General features: G+C 47.8%; 1 protein-coding gene across 1 annotated transcript; it reads right to left on the bottom strand.

The window, feature by feature from the left end:
- Positions 1 to 292: 292 nt before the first annotated feature.
- Positions 293 to 21,543, bottom strand: LOC138582610 (C-C motif chemokine 22-like). Its single transcript, XM_069654043.1, has 3 exons — positions 21,365 to 21,543; positions 6,833 to 6,956; positions 293 to 3,204 (listed from the first exon to the last, which is right to left on the bottom strand). Exons 1-3 carry the CDS (start codon positions 21,516 to 21,518, stop codon positions 3,105 to 3,107), a joined length of 378 nt encoding a protein of 125 aa, XP_069510144.1. The 5' UTR covers positions 21,519 to 21,543; the 3' UTR covers positions 293 to 3,104.
- Positions 21,544 to 23,272: the final 1,729 nt, after the last annotated feature.

Below are 23,272 nucleotides of genomic sequence, written 5' to 3'. Positions count from 1 at the left end.
CGCAGGCAAGGACTGGGGGAGCTGGGCCCTTCTCCTTGCGTTGTTCTTGCTCATATTATGGAGATAGACACAGTGATGCCCAGTAATCACTGGGCTGTTCGATCATCACCAGACCCTTCTAGGTTTCATCACAGTCGTTGCATCACAATGGCGTACGCAATAACTTATTTCTAGATAATGGGGCGTCAGCCTGCCATGTTCTCAAAACACACTTTTGGCCACAAACACTACCATGGACATCAGTTTATGTTGCTTTAAAAAAAACATGCAATTGTTGAAATGTCATGTACACCCTGTATTTGACATGTGGGGTTTCACAGCAATTTTCATTATTCATGGCAATTTTTATTATTTACAGCATTTTCATAATTCATTGCTACTTTCGTTATTCGCAGCATTTTTATGATTCACTGAAATGTTATAATTCACAGCAATGTTCGTAATTAACTGCTATTTTTACTATTCACAGGAATTTTCATGAACCACTTTGATAGCTTCAGATTCATGCAGTTGCTCTTTTCATAGTCTTTTGAAAACCCTACTCTTCTACACTCTGCTTCCGTGCCTCTCCTCGTGCCAAGATGACATTGGCGAAGCTGCACACTACAAGTGATCATAACATAACACGGTTCCTCAACACTGCCCCAGCCCATCTGCTGTAGGTGCCCTGCACATTTACCTGCCTGGGACGCCAGTGCCGTTGTACTAGAGGTTATGGGTGTGCGCAGTAGTGGGGGTCCCCTTCATGTAGGATTCTGGGGGCTGCATGCACAGAGAAAATGAATAGGTCTGCCCAAATGACCCTAGGTCTACTGCATGGTGGTAGCAGTTCTCCATAGCCAGATAGCCTTCATGTGTAAGGGCCGTTGGACCACCATCCGGCTATTCTACCAATGAATTCCGAGGTCAGTGTTGAAGTGGACGAGATCCCTCCACCATATGCAGCTGGAGGCCAATACTCCACTTTACCATCCATAAAATGGAGGAGATATTTATCTCGGGCGGATTGCTCCAAATACACAAGGGAGTCTTATACGCGTACAAGGATGGGGCTTAAAACTAACATTCCGCCTCTCGCAGTCGGGTGCATTTAGCCCCATTACGAGTGGTGGAATCAATGAAGGAGTTTGGTGGGATTTCCTCAGGAAATGCTCCCAAGCTTATAATGAGGACCAATGTCTGTGATAAGAGTCAATGTTTCTGTGACCTGTACGCAAAATGTAGACTTCTGGGGGTGGCATTGCCAGGACAGGTGTACATCTGCTGCACATGTTGGGGGAGGGGACGACGCATGGTCATGCTGGGGAATGTGATGGATCTGCTGGAGATGTATGAGGTGTGCAAACTGATGCTTGTAATTCCTGAAGACGGCTTTTGTGTGATTACAGGCAATGTCTTGGCCTTCACCAGATATTGAGCGTCCAAGCGGGTTCCCCCGCCATGTACATGCTTTATCATGTGGGCCGCTTTATTATCTATTACAAGTTTAACATTTGATGGCTCTATGTGTTTGTATCCTTGTGGGTCTAGCACATACTATGGCAGTGGCGCCGTGCAGGTCTTCTGCGGGGAAATTGGACATACATGACCGAGAGTACGTAGCAATCTGATCTGTAGCAAAGCACAATCATCGAAGCGTTAACCTCTCCCTTCGATCATAGCGGATTACTCATAGAAACCACTTGTCCACATAAAAGTCCCCATGGGGGGCCATGCCCAGCCTAGAAAAGCCATCTTGAAATTGTTTGTCAAATGTGTATTCTATCCCGTCTGGCAAATAGCAGAAAGGACATGGGCATAAAGAAGGGGTTGCCCCCCCCCCCGCCCCTGTAACCTGCCAAGGCCTACTAGGATTTCCAGGCTGTATTTACCGTTTGTATGCCTATCCTGGGACATTTGCTCGTCCCCCGCAATAGTGACTTTAATGCCAACAGGTGGACACCCCTTTGTACACCTCATTGGGCAGAGCCTAAAATCCTACTAGCAATCACGCTAGGAGAGGTCAGAGGAAAGAGACACCCCAGTTATGGCTGACAGTTTTTTGAAGGATTTGGGTTGGGACCACACTCTCACAACAGTTGTACATTGCCAAAACAAGTAGACAAAAATGCTGCCAGCACACCTCGCGCAGCCTCAAAGCAATTACATCTGTCATGGGTCGTGTATGACCTCTCTATCACTTTGCCTTGGAATCGTTTATACAGTGATTCAATGACACCTTGAGGGCACAATGAAGCCTCCCCGTTAATTTGTTAAGGTGGTCTCGGGTATCCCAGTGTTGTACAAAGCAGGTCCTCCTAGCAGTAAGACAAGAGGCAAAGGGTATTCGAATTCCAGAGGCCACGATGTGTATACTGGCTGGCACAATGCATAATTACTAGATGACTGCGTGATCGGGGGCAGGCTCAGTGGGTTGCCCAGGCACAGAGGGGCAATTTAATCTTCATCCCTCTCATCCTAGACATAACACCTTCAAATGGAGAAGTACTGTTGCATTGAAGAAGTTGACCTTTATGAGCAGGGGTGAACCCCCATAGAAGGTATTAAGGGTCCTCTGAGGGCTATTGACATGGATGGTCTTCAGAGCCCAAAACGAAGGGTTACCAGAGGTATTAGAACAGGTGGCCATGTGGCAGTCAAAGTTTACACGCATCTCCAGAGTGCCCTCAGTTATCAAAATCAAAGTCTGGCTGTCTTCTCTGGTAAAACCTAAAGGACAAAGTTTATTCTCTGCTCCTATTCCAGAGCCTGTTGAACAGCATGATCAAAGTCCCAGCATAGTGTGTCCATTGCAACGTATCCCAAAGCCATCTAGCCGGTCAAGATGGCAGCCAGGCTGCAGCTGCCTGATCAGGCCGTGCAGGCTCCCTGGAATCTCACTTGAACAAGAGAAAATCCCCAGATGTTCCAGGGACCTAAGGTTGTCTGTAGAGTTAAGTGGATGACAGAACAGACAGGCACTGAAGAGCTCTCCTAAAAGTTGGCCATGCTGGGAGATGGCTCTCTAGCACCCGCCATCTCTGTATGTATAGCAAGCATGCACAGCCAGGGTGAAGAGTCGTATGAGTAGCCCTTGGAGAAATGCATTCGTAACCAAAAAATGATCAGGCTCCTTGCGGTTTCTTTTGCAGATGCTGCATTGCTCTTCGGACCCAACTTTTATTAGGGTCTGCACAGATCATCTTCTCTGATTTAGTCACCAATCTGAAAGAGAAACGTGTACAGCATTAAGTAGCGTGTGGGGAATATTAAAATGGCAACACAATAAATACATCTCATCCATTTACAGCTCTGCAAAGGGAGAAAGCAATTGCATCGGCTGTGGTGGTAAAAAGGTCCCGCCCCCAAATCACTGCACGTTGGGCTATTGTATACTACCATTGCTGCCTGTAGCCTTCAACACAACTGAGATTTATCAAAGTAACAAGCCCATGATGGCGAATGTAGCTTTCAGCCATGGTTCATAATGTTTCTTGTAATGATCACTGACAAATAGAATTAAATATTCAACAATCATACAAACAAACTCCATACTTGATCAAAATACCGGTTCTAACCAATAACCCTGCCTAGCATCACAACTGCTGATCAAAGTGTATAGCACAACCACCCATGATCCACACTTCACTAATCATGCCAAACAACTCTTTCAGCTAAGGTAAACAATCTTACTCATCATGGACAACAGCACTGCGATCCACATCAACAATATCAGCCAGAGTTATAATTATAATTAGTACCCGGCACAGATTATTGTTAATCTAACAAACGCACCGATTGGTGCATTTTTTAGAGTTACCAGACTATAAGTTCGCACACGCTGTTGCCACACGCTGTTGCACATCCCTCGTGCTGGTGTTTGCACCTTGTTTTTTTTGTTTTCAGGCCACCATGGAAAGGGAGGAGGGACTATCAGTAGTCCCTTCTCCCTTTCTATGGTGACCATTTTCTTTTATACGGTCGGGGCATTAGCTTATGCAGTAGTGGCCTGCCGGCACGGGGCTTATTGCCTGATTATAATAATGGTTCTTTTATAACATGTTTAATACCAGAGATTGGCTTCTAAGCACAGGATCGGGATTTGAAATTGTGTTGCGCTGCGTTTTCTTGCTTCCCAGAGGAATGCATTCCCCTGTGCTATCCCCCTACTAGCCGTCATCGCAGCCACAGTCAACAAAGACACTGGGCCTCATTACGAGTCCGGTGGTAGCGGTGCAGCAAAAACCGGTAGGCTGCCGCCAGACCCGGGGGCCTCATTACGACCCAGACGGTAAGGGGTTAATGGTGCCGTAAAAGGTGGCAGCGTCGTTAACCCCTTACCGCCTAATTATGAGGTCCCTTTGTGGGTCCCTACCTTAATGGCTGGTTTTACCAGCTCTTAAGGACTGGACCCGCAAAGGGACCTTGGAGGTAATTACGGTACCGCAATTTGCGGGACCGTAACTACCGCCTTCCCCATTTCCATTGAGCCCTATAGGGGCAAAAATGGGAATGGGGAAGGGTCAATGGTGAATGGGGAATTACCTACCCGCCAACCTTGGAATGGGGCGGTAATTCCGCCATTCATCATGGCGGAATCGGTAAAATACCGGCGGCAACCATGGCGCTGCTAGCGCCATGGTTACCGCATGGGTCGTAATGAGGCCCCCGAAATACCATTCCACCTCTGTGATTGCCGGAATCACCGGGGCATTACAACCCTGGTGACCCGATAATTCCGGAGGCAGAATTCCATAAATCCCCATTCCCATGGAGTCCCATAGCACTCCATGGGGATGGGGACAATGGAAACACTGGTTCTGTCTATGATGGAGCCGGTGTTCCCATTTCCGTCTGCAGGTGGAGTGGCGTTACTCCCGCCAGGTCAGACCTGGCGGGAGTGAAACCACCCGCCTGCAGAACTGGGAATCAGCCGGTACAGAAACAACGGTGGCAGTGGGTTTACCGCCACTGTTGTTTCCGGACTGGCTGACTTATAATGAGGCCCACTGTCACCAAAACCGATCATCATCAATGGCAAACTCTGCTAAAAACAATCCGAAATAGTTAATAGCAATGCTCACCATGCTTTTCAAGGCTGCCAGATGTGTGTGCCCATATTATAAATGACTGGGCAAGAACACGTTCAGCCCATGTGTTTATGATGGTCCACAACACAAGCAGTGCCACAAAGTCGTGTACATGGCAGAGGTATGCTTTACAAATCCCATGTAGTTATCAATTAGTACCCGGTGGGGAGGGGCGTGCTGGATGAGGGGGGTTCCTCCCAGCCTATCAGGAGACTCAGAACGGGGCGTTACCACATGGTAAAAACCCCGCTCCGAGCCACCTCAGATGCAGGAGGCTGCCATTTTACACGCCGGGAATCAGGTAAGTGCACCCCCACTCCTTTTCCCTTCCTTCCCCCACCCCCAATTTCCACATCCCCCACCTGCCCCCTTCCCCTCCCTGATCCATGGTGGTCAACTTGGTTTGTAGTTTTTCCCAAGTTGAGAAACTGCAAACACGCCATTTCTCAACTTGAAAAAATACTAGCAGTATCCCAGTACAACATGCCGGGATACTAATAGCAATATACTCCTTACTGGCGGGGCTTAACTGGGTCAGGTAATACCCCAGGGCTAATTTTAAAGCCCTCGCTTCACTCAGGCTTCTAACTTATGCCTTTTTTTGCAGTCGGGCACTAATACTAAGAGGGCACTGGAATGTGGAAGCCTGTTTCAGCGTTGCTGCCAAATCTGCAATGTGGCCCTAAAAAAATATCTGCAGAAACATGTGGTTGTGAGAAAGCATAAAAACGTACTGACCAAGGTCTGAATAATGGAATGAGGAAGAGTTCCCCTGTTGCTCACTTTCTAATCAAGGACACCCATACGGAAACCCCCCACACAAAAACCTCTTCGAATCCTAGAAGAAAGCAAAGTATCCAGGTGACAAGGCCATCCACAGGAAGGTCTATGTCATGACTAGCTCATCTCACCAGCAAGCCAGACTCCAGCCTCTAGAGCCGGGGTCTCCAAGTCAGTCCCGCATAGTCTAATCCACTGCCTGTTTCCACGCAAGATATCCACACAAGATACTTTTGAATACAAAAGGGGAGTCATTACATAGTTGGAGATTATCCTGAAAATTTAGTGTGGTGTGGCGCCGAGGGACCAAACTTGGAGATGCCTCCACCCCGAGCAAGAAGCTCAGGGGAAGCCCATTTACCATTCCTTCGCCGGCCAGGGAGCAAGATGGAGAAAGGATGGTGGAACAGGCATGAGTCCATGGGGCAAGAAAGTTGTGAATGGCCGAATGGATGGCGGATTTGGAGGGGTGATGGAGAGAGGCAATAGGAGAAGACCGAGTGTAAGCAGGTCAGGGTTCAAGCAGCCAATCAGGCTGACTGTAATGCAGCAATGTACTGGCAGGAAATGCCTGCAATCCAAGCATCCTTATTGGCTGAAAGCATACTGCCAGGTGGTAATATTGTGTTATCTGACGAGGACCTAGACTATAAAAGCAAACATATTTCCTTTATGGTAATCACTGGGTACAGAGAAAGTGTGTGCCACACAATACCTGTTTTCAAAATGTACTTTGACTTGCTTAAACATTCACTAAGAGGCACCAAGACCTTACTGTTTTATTCCTGAAAAATACTGTTACTCCAAACATCCATCCACATCCACAGAGCCCAGTGTGTGCTTAGTTATTTACCTCTACCTCCAAATAAAAGATGTACGGATCCAGTTGTTTTATCTGTTAGGTAAATAGCATTTAGTATCTTTGACAGCATTTGTGTAACTTGTCATGCCAAGCGATTTGATATGAATTTCAGAATACTTACACCACAGCCTGCAGTTTGCAGTCAGTCGGGGTATGATAGAATCGCTTAAGTAAAATCAGTCGAATGCTATCGTGTTGAAATCTCTTGCAGCAGCTTGAGTCACCGACATGCAGGCTTCCAGGCCCTATCAGACAGCAACAAAGAGAGATCAGGATCCAATCAGTTAAGAGCTGAACCACATCAACAAAGAGAACAGGAGTCAATCAATTAAGAGCTGCGCAACATCAACAAAGAGGGAGCCAATCAATTGAGAGCTGAGCGACATAACTGAGAGGGACCAGGATGCAATCAACTGAGAGCTGAGCGACATCAACAAAGAGGGACCAGGATCCAATCAATTCAGAGCTGAGCAACAACAACAAAGAGAGAACAAGAGCCAATCAATTGAGAGCTGAGCCACATCAACAAAGAGATACCAGGATCCAATTAAATGAGAGCTAAGTGCCCTCAACAAAGACAGAACAGGAGCCAATCAATTGAGAGCCGAGCGACATCAACAAAGAGAGACCAGGAGCCAATCAATTGAGAGCTGAGCAACATCAATCGATAGCTCTCAACTGATTGGCTCCTATTCTCTGTTTGTTGATATCGCTCAGCTCTCAATTGATTGGCTCTGTTATCTGAGCGACATCAACAAAGAGAGAACAGGAGCCAATAAATTGAGAGCTGAACACCACTAACAAAGAAAGAACAGCAGTCAATCAGTTGAGAGCTGAGCCACATTAACAAATAGCTCTCAAATGATTGGCTTCTATTCGGGCTCCTATTCTCTGTTTATTGATGTAGCTCAACTCTCAATTGATTGGCTCCTGTTCCCTGAGCGACAGCAATAGAGAACAGGAGCCAATCAGTTAATTGAGCCACACAAACAAAGAGAGAAATTGAGTCAATCAGTTGAGAGCTGAGCAACGGTTCGGCACATTCAAGCTGCGGCTGGTTTTTATAAACTGCACTGGGTGGAGCAAAGTAGGGCTGCTGCCTGAAACTGGATTTCTGTTTGACTTTCTTCAGGGGTGCTAACTTGAACAGGGGACTTTTGCACAGATTAGAGGTGGTAAATTATGCTTTGTGGCTTGGTGCTCTCGTCATGTGTGCTTTTCTTTAATGTGTAAGCGGTGTGCCCTCACTAAAAAGTAACACACATTTCTACTGTGTCTATTTAGCACCTCTAAAATAATGAACACGTAAATGCAGTTTAGCACAGCACTCTTAATTTGCACCACCATGTGCATTGTGGGTAATCCGGTTTCTTGTGTTTTGCAGGAAGGCTCATTTCCCATTAATCCCAAAGTAATTTCCCATTAGTTACATTGTAATGTGTAATCCTCCTTGGGTTTTAAAGCCATAGCCCTTATTTCATAAAGCACGCAACATTATGCACCCTTCTCACTTCTGATCACTCCCTCCCATTCTCATTTCTAAAGGGACAAAAGTCCCCGTTAATAGTCCGCCCTACCCCCTCCTATCAGTGCCTAATGGCTCACATTTAAATGGTCTGTTGACACACAGCAACGTGAGAGCCCCTCTGCGGCCCGGAGCTCCTTTGGACATTGTCTTGGCAGTGGGACATCTCTCCTGTTTGGAAAGGTTAAGGTGTCCTGCTGCCAGGACAATGAGCGTGCTGAGCAGGAATTGCTCGGCACACATTGTTCTGCCAGCAGGACACCTTCCAAGTTGGGCGCCCTCATTGAGGTGCCGAACGGTAGAGGTGTCCAACTGACAAATATCCTGGTCTGACTCTCAAAAGAGCCCTGCTCCGTACGCCACTGAGGATGAGCAATTGAGAGTGTGAATTATGCCTTGCAGGCCAAAGGCTGTGCAATGTAACGCAATGGAGAGGCTACAAAACGGTATTTATTTTTCTTTCAAGTTGTTTGAAGGGCTACAGTCAGTGAACCAGATAAGATTTGGAAGTGGGAGTATTTTATTCCCTATTTTAATGTAGGGAATACAATGTTTTTTGTGTGAAAAAAAATGTAAGTCTAATTCCCAATGAAAGTATTTTATCAGCTAGTAAAAATAGGGTTTTACTGAAAAGCGTCAATGTTTTTTTATTTTGTAATATTTATTTCTTTGCACCTAGTTATTCATCCACATTAAAAGATACATGTTTACTTCTTCCAATCAGGCAGTTACAATAGCTGTTTCTTCCTGAACCAAATATATCCATGGAGCTGTGCGGGTGGAAGCAGGGGTGCCAGATTCAAGATGTCGTTTTCCTATTTTTGTTGGGAGTATTTTTACTCCCTATTTTAATTGTTTGGGAGTATTTGCCAATTTTTAGAGAGTAAAAGTGGCTGATTCACCCCTTATCTGTAGGGCTGGCTATAGTGATGTTTAACACTAGCAGCTGTTTGTCGTTTAGGTGAAATTGGATCTCGGATATTGAAGTGCAAGAACCCAGGTCGCTGAGCTTCCAATTATATCAAAGCGCTACATTATTTATTTGAATAAATATGGAAAAGCACTAGTTGCAACTTATTTTTTTTAGCGGAAATCTATATGTGGATAAATACAGATAGCATGACTAAAACATAAATATGGATAAATACAGACAGAAATATCAACCAGGCAGCCTTAATTATAGATAAGGCTTCCGGTTCTATGGTATTTATTTTTTTGCCATTTCCATCTGTATTTATCCATATCTAGTTTTTGCCCTTTTTTCTGTATTTATCCACATTTATTTTTTGTCATATGAAAAGATAATTTGCAACCAGTATTTTTCTGCATTTATTCTAATGAAAAAATGCATTTATAAAAGCACACATGCAGCCATACAGGAAAGAAATGCTAGCTCAATTTTGTCCATAACAACAAACGGTTGCTCCTGTTTTAAGATATTTGCTGTCAGCAATTTAAAGAACTGTAATGCTATTTGTATACAACTTTTACACTCACCCATGCTGCCAATCGGTAATCTGATTGCCCTGCGGTGTATGAGTGACATCGCAGAGAAGCAGACAGACCTGTTTTTCTGTTTTTTTAAATTTTTATAAATAAATACAGACAGAAAGCAGATTGATTTCCCTCTGTATTTATGTGTAAAAATAAGTAAAAACGGGAAACTGGAAGCCTTAATTATAATTATAGACAATCCCCTCATTACAAGTTTGCCGGTCTGGGAACTAAGGTACCGGCAAGCATGCGTTCTGCTCGCGGGTGCCTTTGCAGCCGCCAGGTCTGACCTGGCGGTTGCAAAGGCACCCGCGAGCAGAGCATGTCCAATGCACCGGCACCATTCACGAATGGTGCCGGTGCATCCTGCTTCCCAATTTCCATTGAGTCCAATGGGACTCAAATGGAAATGGGGAAGAATATTTTCCGGCACCCTGGAATGGGCAATTACCGGATCAGCCGGGGTTGTAATACCACAGTAATTGCCCATTCCAAGGTGCCGGAAAAATGACGACTCCAGTGGCAGCCGTGCATGTCTTATAGTCATGGCTACCGTCAGAGTCGTAATGAGGCCCAATGCCTTTGTTGTCGCTTACAAACTGCTATGATGGTGCTTTAGTGCAGTACAAAAGCATCCTTCCATTGTATAACATGATACGAGGGTGAACATCCTCACTGATTGCCCATCTCCTTTTAACCCTTAGCTGGGAGTTATTTGGTTGATGGCTGAGAGATCTGGGTGGGGGGAGGGACAGGGAGGGGAGGAGGGGTCTTCTGTTGCAAATGCAATGGGAGTTAGACAGTTAAACGTTGCTCCTTTTGTGTGAAAGGCAATGGATGAAGGCATGCATGGTGGTCATGCACTTTACTTGGAAAAGCGAGTGGAGGTGAAGCCAAGGCCAGATCTGGCTGCATACTATATTATGTTATGAAAAGGTGTATAGCGCGACTTACACCCTAGAGCAGCGGTATTCAAACTGTGGGGCGCGGTCGCACTTCTGGGGGGCCGTGAGAGGCCACCATGAGATCAAAACAACCAAAAATGAAGAACTGGCAGGGGCGGCTCACATGGTCGGGCAGAAGCATAAAACTGTCTCGGACACCAATGAAAAAGTGGCCCGCAGTTGCAAATGGATATGCATTCCTTTAGTCACACACTGTATGAATAGTACCCAAGGGGGTGGTTTGTGTTAAAATGTAAATAAATAGTGATATTTAAAGAATATTTATTCGGCAACAATGGGCAAAATTATTAACTGCTCAATGGTCAAAATCTAACTGCATAGTGAAGTAACTCATCAAACTAGCCCACATTGGCCAAAAAGGTGGCCCATTTTAAATGGCCCACTCTAGCATTTTGCATTTTTGATACATGCATTGCCCTATTGCCCTATAGGCCAGTCCGAGCCTGGCGGCTCATCCTTAATGGCCAGGGGCTGCCCACACAGTGGCCCCCTCACCCATTATGAAGGATCTAAGGAGCCAGCCCAGTGAAACAATGAGCACTCCCTCAGCTGCTTTTTCCAGAGGGAGTGCTCCTGGGCTGTCTGTACAGCGTTTCCCTTTGACAGTTCAGTTCCTCAGCCGCACATGCTCACTGAGCCATGCAACTCTGGGAGCGTTTTGCTTCGCCAGCTTTGCATAGAAATGCTGGCTGGGGCACTGCACGTGTGTATGTGCGTGGGGGAGCTCCTGCGCCTCCTCGCACATACGGACAGAGCAGCCACGAGCGGGGCGTTTCAGCACCCACTTGCAGGCCCCTGCAGAAGGTACGTTTATGTTCATTTTTTTTTTTATTTAAACGTGTATGGATGCATGTATGCTTGTGGTATGAGTGAGTGTAGGATGATGGATGCTTGTGTGAATGATAGTGATTGCTGTATGAATCTGTGTGTGTTAGTTTGTTTTGGTGCGTTGAGCTGATTTTGGCAAGTGGTGGATAGAGTGGGAAGGAGGGTTGTACAACAAAAGCATTTTAAAAATGCCTAAATGCCTTTGTTGCACAATCCCCCTACACACCTGCCAAAATCAGCTCTCCTTCTGAGGCACTGTGGAGCCCAGGGAACAGGGATGGTATTTTTATACTGGATTTCTATCATAGATGTCCAGTCAAAAATACCATGCTTTCCCCCTTGGCACCCCAATACCTTGCATAAACACATAATCATGTTGATTGTGTAAGGCCCAGTGGGGCCCAGGGATGGTATTTTTTTACTGGACATCTATTATAGATGTCCAGTAAAAAATGTCATGCCGGCTCCCCAGCACCAATTGCAAACTGCTTGGCTATTTACCCATTTCTTTTTTTTAAAGTATGCTCTACAACACAACATGTTAACGCATTATTTTTTTTAAATCACGGGGGAAAACCCCCTGATGCCCCCTTGATTGGTTCAGGCTCCCCCACTGAGCTTGGTCGCTTAGGCATTTTTGGGGGAAATAGTTATGCCCCTCCAATTCAAAAATTCACCAGCCGCCACTGGCCCCCAGACTGTGTTGGGAATGGGATGGGGGGAGTCCAGGGACTGTGGTGGGAGCAGGATGGGCGGGAACCAGGGGATAGTGGTGGGAGCAGGGTGGGGAAAGCCCATGGGGTGGGGAGAGCCCAGGGACTGGGTAGGAGTGGGATGAGGGAACCCAGCGACTGTGATGGGAGCAGGTGGGGGAGCCCAGGGACTATACTGGGAGTAGGGTGTGGTGACAGCACTCAATAGTGGTGACAGCCCGGGAGGATAGCTCAGCTGCAACGTGCTCGCCTTGGAAGCAAGACAACATGAAGCAACAGAGGTTCGGTCCGTGCTTAGAAACCTCTGGGTATTAAGAGCATTATAAATAAACTATCATATCATACATACTGGACATTTGGCATTTTTGGGGGGTCCCGGGCCTGCCCAAATTTTGCTCCGGGGGGCCCGGCCAAAAAAGTTTGATGACCACTGCCCTAGAGCAACATGGCACTGCGGACAATCAAAAAGCGGAACAACAGTCATGACTGAAGGAGGAGACATGTAGTTAATACGAGAAGGGTGTCGGCCATTCCCGAGCGGAATCCGGATCCTGGGGATTGAATTGCTTGGGAAGTAGTCCTGGAATGCTGGAGTGTCAGGGCCACAGGGATTGGGTGACCTCCAGATATATGAATGAATGTGTGGGCTGGAACTTGAACCTCTGCTGAAATTTCTCCCCTCGCGGCTGACCATTTACACCATTGACGGATTTGGGGGCGTGCAACACTTTGCCAAAGTGTGTCTGTTCGCACTGCAGTGCCCTGAGCTCTTTCCAGGAAATCACCACTCTCTGGTCCACTGTCTCCTGGCCATTGACTGTTTCGATCAAATACATAGGCCCTCCCGTCTGGAGCAGGAGACGCGTTGCGGTTTCCAGTCACTGGCAGGCTGGGGGCTGCTTTCCCCGTCGCCGGGGAGGGGTAGATATGGCCGTGTGCCAGGAAAGGATCTGCACGCTGAATCTGCCGCCGCTGTGATGCTCCAGAGCTCCTGCGTTTGAACAAAATGCCATTGCGTCACTTATTTCAAGTCACTGCTGGGAAGTGATCTACAGCCCTAGAAATCAACACATTAACCTAATAATTGTGACTTGCGTGACCCCTTAGGCTTTGGAGATGTACGCAGAAGTAAATCACTGTTTACCTTTTTAAACTGCTGGCAAGGTAGCTCATTGGGTCAATGATACTGCTGCCGACATTGGTGTGTAGCATGCAGATCAGAGGTTCCAGTGACACTGATATAGTTCAGTTGTTTGATTGTCCTGCTGCAGACGTCATTGTGTAACATACAGTTCACCGTTTCAAAACTCGGGCAAAGAGCTCGGCGGTTGAATGCACGCGCTGCACAGAGGTGTGTCACTTGTCACACGTCTGAGACCTTGATTGTAGCGTTAGCAGCACGGTGGGTCCCGTGTAGGGGGAAGGTATTCCCGCAACCACGCGCCATAGGAACCACGCAGCCTGATAGTAACCTGGGCATTTGTCCATTAGCTATGCCACTTGTATCAAAACATTTCTCAATTTGCAAGCCCCTTTCCTTTCCCCTCCAGTAAGGTGCTGCATGAGACATTTACTTTAGTTTGGCATAACAAGGCCGCAGATTTATTTTTACATATACACAACCACTGCAAACAGGTATTGAAAATAGCTCAAAAAGTGTGGCGACTGCTCCTCGTCCTGCTTCCCCCTTTACCTCCATGTCCATTGCAGGCACAACTCCCCCAAGGCCTTCGAGTCTGAGAACCGCCTGCCCCTGCAGGTCTTTGCGGACTGGGGGAGCGCCGTTTGTTGGGGGGAAGTTGGGCCCCAATTGCTACCGCCAGACACCCCCGCCGTTTAGGCTCCCAGGAGGCGCTGTCTAGAATGGGCGAAGCCCCTTCCGGTTTAGCAATGGCTCAATCGGAGTCTTTGTCTTATCATAGGTTGCCACAACCCGCCTGGTCATCCTGCGACAACGACGTCCAGGTTCCGCCATAACTGTAGGGTGGGAGGGTGGGAAAACGAAATCCTCTGAATTTGGCGGGCGCCCGGCTGCTGGAAGAGCTGCGAGTGCTCCTGTGCCGGGCGCCCGCCGCTTATGTATCCCAAGCTCCTCCCCCTTCCTTTGTTGCCCTTCGCGGGCTTCCGAGGGCTTTTGGCGCCCTTTCTTTTGTTAGCCTTGCAGCCCTCTCCCCTGCCCCTGTGGGGAGAGGGACAAGAGGGCGGGAAGGAAGAAGGCCCCTGCCCCGGTTATCGGGGTGCCTCCTCCATTCTCTTCGCTCCCGTTCGTCACCTTCACACTCTGGGCTGCACCCGCTGCTGGCCCTAGGGTTCGCAGCTGCACTCTCTGATCAGTTACGTCATCCTAGTGCGCGAGTGAAGGTACTACCAAAGTTGTCCTTTCCTTACTAGGCTGAACGGGTTTATTATCAGGGAAACGTGCGGGTGTAAGTAACTAGCTACTAGCAAGATTGGTTTAAGTAAAGTTACTTGAAAATAAAGAACAAGCTTAAATCTGAGATTTCCCAATGCACCATGTTCCGTGAAAGCAGCTAATGCAGTCCTGTTTTCTGTTTCAATGCACCTACTTGTAGCTTTGTTATTAGAAATCTAGAATAACAAGTACCAGGATACATTAAAAGAAAACCTGACTACCTAGCTACATCTCAGCTGACCTGGGATAAGTCTGACGGCCTGATTCATGGAATGTTTATCGCGGAGCAAAGTGACTTTGTACTGCCAACAAACACCCTGATTCAAAGAGAGGTGCAAAATGTAATTTTGCATACATAGTGACTTTGCACTAGTGCCAAGCGACTTTGCACTGCAAAAATACCCTTTGCACCACTCTATGAATCAGGGTGTTTGTTGGCAGTGCAAAGTCACTTTGCACCACGCAAAAAAGTCCATGAATCAGGCCCTTAGTCTCTGCAAAGGCACACACCAGAAGTGAAATATTTGCACGACATCTAGATTGCGGTGTGCACATGCGAGAGCTGTGTTCTGCTGCACACTCGCTGAGAATTGAAGGCACTCACTGCTGTGTTAGAGGCATCATTTTCCAGCCTGTTCATGTGACTAGTCAACAGCCCTTTGCATTCTGGGACATGTTGAGTATTTCTCTTTCTACTAATGTAGAGCCTTCCAGCAGTAGCATCATGTCACGTGATTTGAGGTGAATTTCATGACATGTATGTATGTGAGAGATGTATAAAGCATGAACCTGGCTGGGAAGCACAGGCAGAGAGCACTGTACTTGAGGTGCCCCACCCAGGGGGCTACAGGTATGGTATGGTGTGGGATAGCAGATCAAAAGAGGGGGACGCTCCGGATGAGGAGAAGTGCAGTTGAGAGGAGCAATCAGCGACTGGTGAGATGTTCTCTGAAGGCCGGGGCCTTCAGGTCCCTGCTGCAGGTCTAGGATGGAGGGAGCCAGTCTTATCTGCATTGGTAGCGTGCTCCAGAGACAGGCTGCACACCAGGAACAGGCCTGTTCCCTAGGCATTCAATTTTCCGGTCCTTTCTGTCCAGCCTGGCGATGTGGTGACTTCTCATGGGTCAATGGCCTGGGAGATGGTGAGCTCCGCAGACAAGTAGAGTCGTGTTTCAGGTCTAACAGCTTTGTAGGTGGCGGAATTATCTTCCATGAGAAAATCTGCCCCATCTGCCAGTTTTGTTTGCCGAGCGAAATTTGATATTTCAGGCTTTTCCCGCCTTGAATTTCTTGTTTTTCTTAAATAGTTTATTTAATGAAAAACAATGATATTTCAGATACTTTCCCTCCTGACATTTGTTTTTTTTCCCTGAAACTTCATATTTTAGAGTGTTTCGGGTCCCGAAAAAAGACATTTTGGGGAAAAACTAAATTTCAGGAGGGGAAAGAAACCTGCAAAAAAACAAATATGGCGGAACAGGGGGAAAAAACGCAAAGTCAGCAAAATGGAATTGGTGGTGAATTTCACCAATATGTTTTCACCGGCGGTCATTTCGCCACCACCCCTAGTCTTGAACATGATGTGTACTTGAAGGAGTAGCCAATGCCTCTTCTTGAGGTTGGGGGAGACACGGGGCCACTTGGAAATTCTGGCACTAGTGTGCGCTATGAGGCATTTATCAGGCACTATGGAAGTTGCCAGGCTGTGTTTGCATTTTATGTCTTAAATTCATGGAAAGCTCCTGTGTTTTTGCACAAAGGCATTCACCTGTCTACTACACTCATGCTTGGAATTCGATGATGTATGGATTTTATTTCTAGCGAGGTGCTTATTTGGGAATTGAGAAATCGGCACTGCTGTGTTAACTGGGTATAATGGCTTCTGGCCCGAATGGAATCGGGCTCTGCTGTGTTAACTGGGTATAATGGCTTCTGGCCTGTTTACAGGGTATACAGGCTTCTGGCCCTAATGGAATCTGGCTCTGCTGTGTTAACTGGGTATAATGGCTCCTGGCCCTAATGGAATCTGGCTCTGCTGTGTAAACTGGGTATAATGGCTTCTGGCCCAAATGGAATCTGGTTCTGCTGTGTTAACTGGGTATAATGGCTCCTGGCCCAAATGGAATCTGGCTCTGCTGTGTTGACTGGGTATAATGGCTCCTGGCCCTAATGGAATATGGCTCTGCTATGTTAATGGGGTATAATGGCTTCTGGCCCAAATGGAATCTGGCTTGGTATGGTTTAAATTGACATGATGAAAGAACTTACGCAACTGTTACTCGCAAAAATTCTTAAAAAGGCACCATTGCCACTACCCATTCCAAAATGTCTGTTGGAATACCCCCAGTCCTCTTCTATAACACTGATTTGACTAATGTCACTGGCTAAATGTGCTTTTAAATGCACCGTTTTTCCAATATATAGATATGAGAACACACAATCCTATACCCACGCTGAAAAATGGTGCTCCAGTCCTATCAAGCCACCAGCTTCATATGCTTAGAAATGTATTGTTGACTACTAAGTGCCCCAGACATGCTTTGGTTGGGACAGCAAAGTCCTTGTCAGCAGCACCTCACGTACACTTGGGGTGGCTGCTGGACGCCTAGGGTTTGCATGTTGGGGACGGGGGATTTACACAATGGCATTTTGTTCCAGGACTTATTTTTAGCCCTATTGGCCGGTAGACCCGTCCTAGCCTGGGCAACAGGCCTTATAACCAAAGATCTCCACAGTAGGGTAAGAGGCTAACTCAGCAGCAGGAGACGATGCGGATCTCCCGACACAGTGAATCATTCCCCTATGCAGCCAATGCTAAGTGTTCCTTGGTTGCTGAAACGTGGCATGATGTAAAACATGTGACATAAAGGAATACACCTTGACCTCCGCTTCCCACTCTTCCAGAGCTCGGCTTCTGTAGCCCCACTTTTGTCCTGGCCTCCCACGCCTCCTGTGTTTAGTTTCACTCCCTGCCCCCCTGCCCCCTCCCACCCACTCTGCTTCTGACTCCCTCGCTTTGTGGAGATCGTAAGTGATCAAAAGCAGCAAAAACGCATACTGGGGACTATAAAAACACAAACCGTTAATATGGCGCCATAAGGGCCCAGCCCAGAGATGCTGTGAGTGCAGAGTCCAGGGCAAGTCTGCATGCCCCGTCCCGTGTCAGGCGATATACCACTTTGTACACCGGGACGGCACATGCCAATTGTTGGCAGTCAGCAGTCTTCTGACATAGATACACATGTGTGCTTTGCAACGCGCCTGTTACAAGTAACGTTCGCTGGAGCCCTTCCGGCTGTCTCCTCCCTCAGGGTATGTAAAAGTTGGGCATCACATCCTTGCCCTTTTACCCTGGTTTCTCTGTGTCTTTTGAGTGGAGGCTTAGTGGATACCCGCTGGGTAGCCACTAGAGCTACTCCGTCTCCATTATAAAGTAAACAATAGGTCTGTAAAAGATCTGGGGCTACGCTAATGTCGGGACTCGGGCTAGACAGCTTCTTGGTTGTTGCCCCCGAGCTTCAATCAGTGCTGGACTTGGACACCTGGACTTTCCCAGGTGGCCTCGGGAACGAGCATCCAGGCCAGCCTGGGTGGTTCGCTATCACTGTGGCTGCTGCATCTCTCTTTCCTGTGTGTGCGTGCACCTGCGCATTGTGAGGGGGCACCACCCAGGGAACCGCAAGTGCCCTGCAGCCCTACTGTGCTCACATCACATGGCAGGTGCAGCGCATGCGCAGCCCGGGTGACCTCACTGCTAGTCTGCTGAGTGCTCCGAATCCGACAACGAGGCGAGCAGCAGGTCAGTGCGCTCAGGCCGCGGCCCGTCACCGGTGCTACTTCTTCACTGATTTTAGGGGCGAATCGATTACTACTAAATATGTTTGGGTTTTTTGGGCTTTAAAGTCAGCTCGTGCCTGATTTCAGAATACTCAGCGTGAATGCACACTGGTAAGCAACAGAGAAGTCATCATTACAGTATTAAGTGGTGCGCTTTGGGTAGTGCATAATTTAACGGCTTTGTATGTAAAAGTCCTGTGCTCAAATCTCTGCATCCATGTGTGCTCCTGGGCACATTGCCTCATTCCCCTTCGTTTCAATGCTGAAATCTGCCCAAATTGGGTGCATTAGCTAATTACTGTGCCCCAGAATTAGTTGGAAGTTCACAGTTTCCTTGGCCTATGCATAGTCACATTGCAAATGTGTCATATGCAGTCCGCAGGACGCGCAGGTCCAGCAACGCGTTTCTGGTTATATACCATCAGATGTATTACACCAACACTGTTCTTCCTTTAAGCGCTTCACTGCACAGCGAATTTGCAAACTCGCTTGTCTTGTCTACTGTGTGAAGAAATTAATAGCATATACTTGCATCACAGAAAACAGCATTGTTTGGGTGTACTGAAGTTTTGCTTAGCCATAATTCCTTTCGGCTTTGGAAAGATAATTTTATGATTACCTAACATGCCAAGGCAGAAAGAAATTGTTTAAATGTAGAGATTGTAAAATTGAGCTGAAGCTATTTTATGACTGTGTTGCTTTATTTGCTTAAGTTTTGCTGAAAACCCAAATGCCACACAAGCCCTAAATCAGTTCGAGAAATGGGAGGAAGACCGGCAGAGTGGCGCTATCTAAAATGGCGCCCTCTCCGACTGCTGGCCATATTTCAGGGGGTCCCCACAATTGTAACAGTGACTTCCGATGCAGGTTATCATATGAGGAGCGGGGATTGGCGCTCCTGATTGTAGACGTCACTATTCGCCTGCGCTCCTGCAATATGTTGCGCTATGGATCTGGTAACGCCGCTTACTGGGGAAATACTCCTGCCTCAGAAACTATTGAATACCCCAATCTGAGCAAGTGCCACGGAAAGTACAAGCGATTTCTTAAGTCTGTAATAAAAGCGGCAGAATCAGGTGCCTGAATGGAGGGTGGGAGCTGTCCTGTGCCCTGCATGGGCAAGCCCAGTGGCAAGGGGAACAGAACAACGGGGACAGCTCAACGAGGAGGACAGGTCTATAAGTTCAAAAGGGCCCCTTTACCCTGGAATATCGGGAGAGCTAGTTTCCTGTATGCTAAAATAGCGCCAAGTAGCCAGAGGACACAGGGGTGTCTCCAATATTCTCCAAACACATAAGCCGTGAGAGGAGAGCTCTGGCACCGATACAGGGCATGTATTAGAAGACACAGAATGGAGCAGAGCTCAGCTGTGGCAATACGCGATATACTTTAAATGCGTGCAACGAGCGTACGCCTAGCACGCGGCAGAGGATGTACACTCGAGTGCTGACTGCCCTAACTGTGGCTGTCCAGGGTCCACATGTAAACACATGTGCTGGGAGTGTTATCAAGTGCAAGGCAAGGCTGGTCGCTGTCGGCCACAGTCACAATGTGTCTCTTGGGCTTTATCCCCAGTTATAACGCGCCTAATACCGTACCTGAGTTCGGTTTCTAAGCAGGGATCCAGGATTCGAACCTCTGTTGCTCTGGGTGGTCTTGTTTCCAAGCACGTTGACCTGTGCTATGCTAACTTCACAATTAAATGACATGTTTACACTGGCCAAGAGGCAGTCACCGGGCTGGTTGCTGGGCAGTAGGGCCAAAGACAGGATGAACAACCATTGATGCTGTTTATCGACATGTTATTTGTTAAGGATTGTATGTCTTTTCTTTTGCGATAAAGAAATATGAAACAAAAAAAACTTTTGCTGATAAACATAAGATGAAAAAAGATGGGGAAAATGCAGGAGTGATTTCCATTTCTTTCATGAAGTGTTTTTGATCAAGTTTTGAACCTCAGTAACAAAATGGAATTAGTCACTTGGCAGCGGAGCACAGGGGCACACATGTCCTTCTGTTTTGACCCTAAGAACTGGGACATCCCCACTCCACCCACAAAACAGGTGTGTACAAATCATCAAGCATAGAGAGCGGGAATGTGTGAGTGCCAGAGAGAAGAGGGACATTTTACGGGGGAACACATGGAGTGGTTCACGAAGGAGTGACACGCTCATTTTCAGACATGGTGTGGTGTTGGCAGCAATGTGTGTTTGGGGGGCGGCCAGTAGCCATGCTTCTGCTCAGGTAAGAATCAAATGTGGATTTCAGTTCAAAATCCGCAAATGAGCATTTAAAGTGTACTTTTAATGGTATTATGGCTGGGCATATGCCCTAGCGTCTGTTGTGCAGTAGTTTAGGATGCAAGATACTCTGTCATTCATTTACCTCCCCATCACCTACCCGCAGTGGCAACATTCTTGTTTTTTTCATTATTGCAGGATTAATATTGTCTTGGCTGTGATGTTAAGTCAAATGGTGGGAATTCCACTGATATTCTGTAGGATTAATCCCCACGAGGTCATTTGTAATCCAGATCAGCTGGGTAAGCCTTCCATCTGGGGCTACAACCAAAAGACCCAGGGCTATAGCCCCCAAGATCCCCCTAGCGACGCCGATCTGCACCCCACAGTGCTTTCAAACGTTTTTTTGTCTGCTCTAAGCATGGAGGGGCTCAAACATCCTGTTGAAATGGGCGCCCACGGCCGATAACATATAAACATCTTTAGCTGGTCCTGATCCCTGGTCTTGTGGGGAGGGGGAGGGAGCAAGGACAAGCACACCTTTGAAATAGGAGCCTGCTCATCCTCAGCCTGCCCTGATAGCCCTGCCCTGGAGCCAGGCGCTCTGCTTGTCCCTCCCTGACCAGACTGACTCTCACCTGCACTGATGGAGACGGCGCAGGCCGCCATGACGATGGCAGCAGCGAGGAAGGCGGCCTTCGGGGCAGTCATCTTGACGTCTGTGAGCTCGATTTGCTCCGTCTTCGGCCTGGGGGCGGCGTGTGGTGACATCTCTCGGCGGCTTCCAGGCATTTATAGAGTTCCGGCGGATGCAGCCCCCACCCTCGGGGCACACTTCTCCTTGGCCTGGTCCCCTGGCCCCGTGCCTCAGGAGCAGATTCGAGAAGTGCGGTTATTTATCGCTTTCGCGAGAAAAGTAGTTCCCAAGAAGAGAGAACACTCTGCGGTTCTAAGAAAGAAAACATGTCGTGTCCAGGAATTTTTCAATCTTTACTGCATCATGCCATCTCCCCGCCCCCTCCTAATCGTCCCCCCGCCACCTTTTAGCCCTCCATTCAGTGGGGTCGGACTGGGACATGCAACTGGCCTGTTCTCTAATGACGAGGTGGTCTCCAGTCGACAGTGGCAATTCGTTCCTTTTGTGACAGACTGTTTGAGTACTACCCACGAGGGAGTTGTTGTTGTCGCCAATTGTCACTTAAAAGAATATTTGTTCAGTACCACTGCTCAAAATCGGCGGTGTAACGCAACAAACCTGCCCATTTTGACAAAAAAAGGTCCCAAGTTGACAAAAAAAACCTGGCCCACCCTAGCTTGTTGGACCTGCACGTTGGTCGTTGCTCTGTTGCCCTATATGCCACGCCGAGCCTGCCTCTCACTCAGCCGTTGCTTCTCATGGCATCCCTTATCACTTGTTGCAGGCCGTGTGTGGCCAATTCCTGTTGTTCGATTTGGATGTGAATAACAAGGCACACGTGTTGAGCATTACACCTATCATGCACCCATGTTCTAATACATGTGTTATCAAAGTGCGTAATACTAGCACCAATATTTTGATCATGGCTGATACAGAGAAAATACATGGAACATGGTTGTGTGTCAGTGAGTCGCGCCGGCGTCGTCCAGGCAACCGTTACGCAGGAAACCCCCTCACAGCCCATTCTACAGCGAAACGCATAACGCGTGAGGCAATGCCAAAACACGCACAACATGAGCCTAGACGCAAATTGGTGCCACAATCAGGTCAGAGGCAGCCAACGCCTCTCACACACATCCCGGACCGCACTTTAAATGGGGAAGGGACATTGTACATGGTCCTGAGGGAAAAGCCCATCATAGTGGCCAATTCACTGGTCACAGCTGATGCAAGACACGAATCAGAGCATAGGCAAGCACAGCATTGCGGATAACCTGGGCATTTGTCCATTAGCTATACCATATGCATCACCCATTACTCATTCTTGCCAGCCCCTTTCCTTTCCCCTCCAGTAAAGTGCTGAATGAGGCATTTTCCTTTGGTTTGGCATAACAAGGCCGCAGATTTATTTTCACACATATATATAACCACAGCAAACAGATATTGAAAATAGCTCCAAAGATGCGGCGACTGCTCCTCGTCCTGCTTCCCCCTTTTTATCCATGTCCATTGCAGGCCCAACTCCCCCAAGACCTTCGAGTCTGAGAACCGCCTGCCCCTGCAGGTATTTGCGGACTGGGGGAGCGCCGTTTGTTGGGGGGAAGCTGAGCCCCAATTGCTACCGCCAGGCACCCCCGCCGTTTAGGCTCCCAGGAGGCGCGGTCCAGAATGGGCGAAGCCCCTTCCGGTTTAGCAATGGCTCATTCGGAGTCTTTCTGTTCTCATTGGTCGCCACAACACCGCCTGGTCCTCCTGCGACAACGACGTCCAGGCTCTGCCTCAGCTGTAGGGTGGGAGGGTGGGAAACGAAAATCCTCTCGTGCTTGGCGGGCGCCCGGCTGCTGGAAGAGCTGCAAGTGCTCCTGTGCCGGGCGCCTGCCGCTTATGAATCCCTAGCTCCTCCCCTTTC

The sequence above is a fragment of the Ambystoma mexicanum genome, chromosome 1p, assembly GCF_040938575.1.
Source record: "Ambystoma mexicanum isolate Mex_15411 chromosome 1p, UKY_AmexF1_1, whole genome shotgun sequence".
Classification (NCBI taxonomy): Eukaryota; Metazoa; Chordata; class Amphibia; order Caudata; family Ambystomatidae; genus Ambystoma; species Ambystoma mexicanum.
This window is presented reverse-complemented; position numbering and strand designations above follow the sequence as displayed.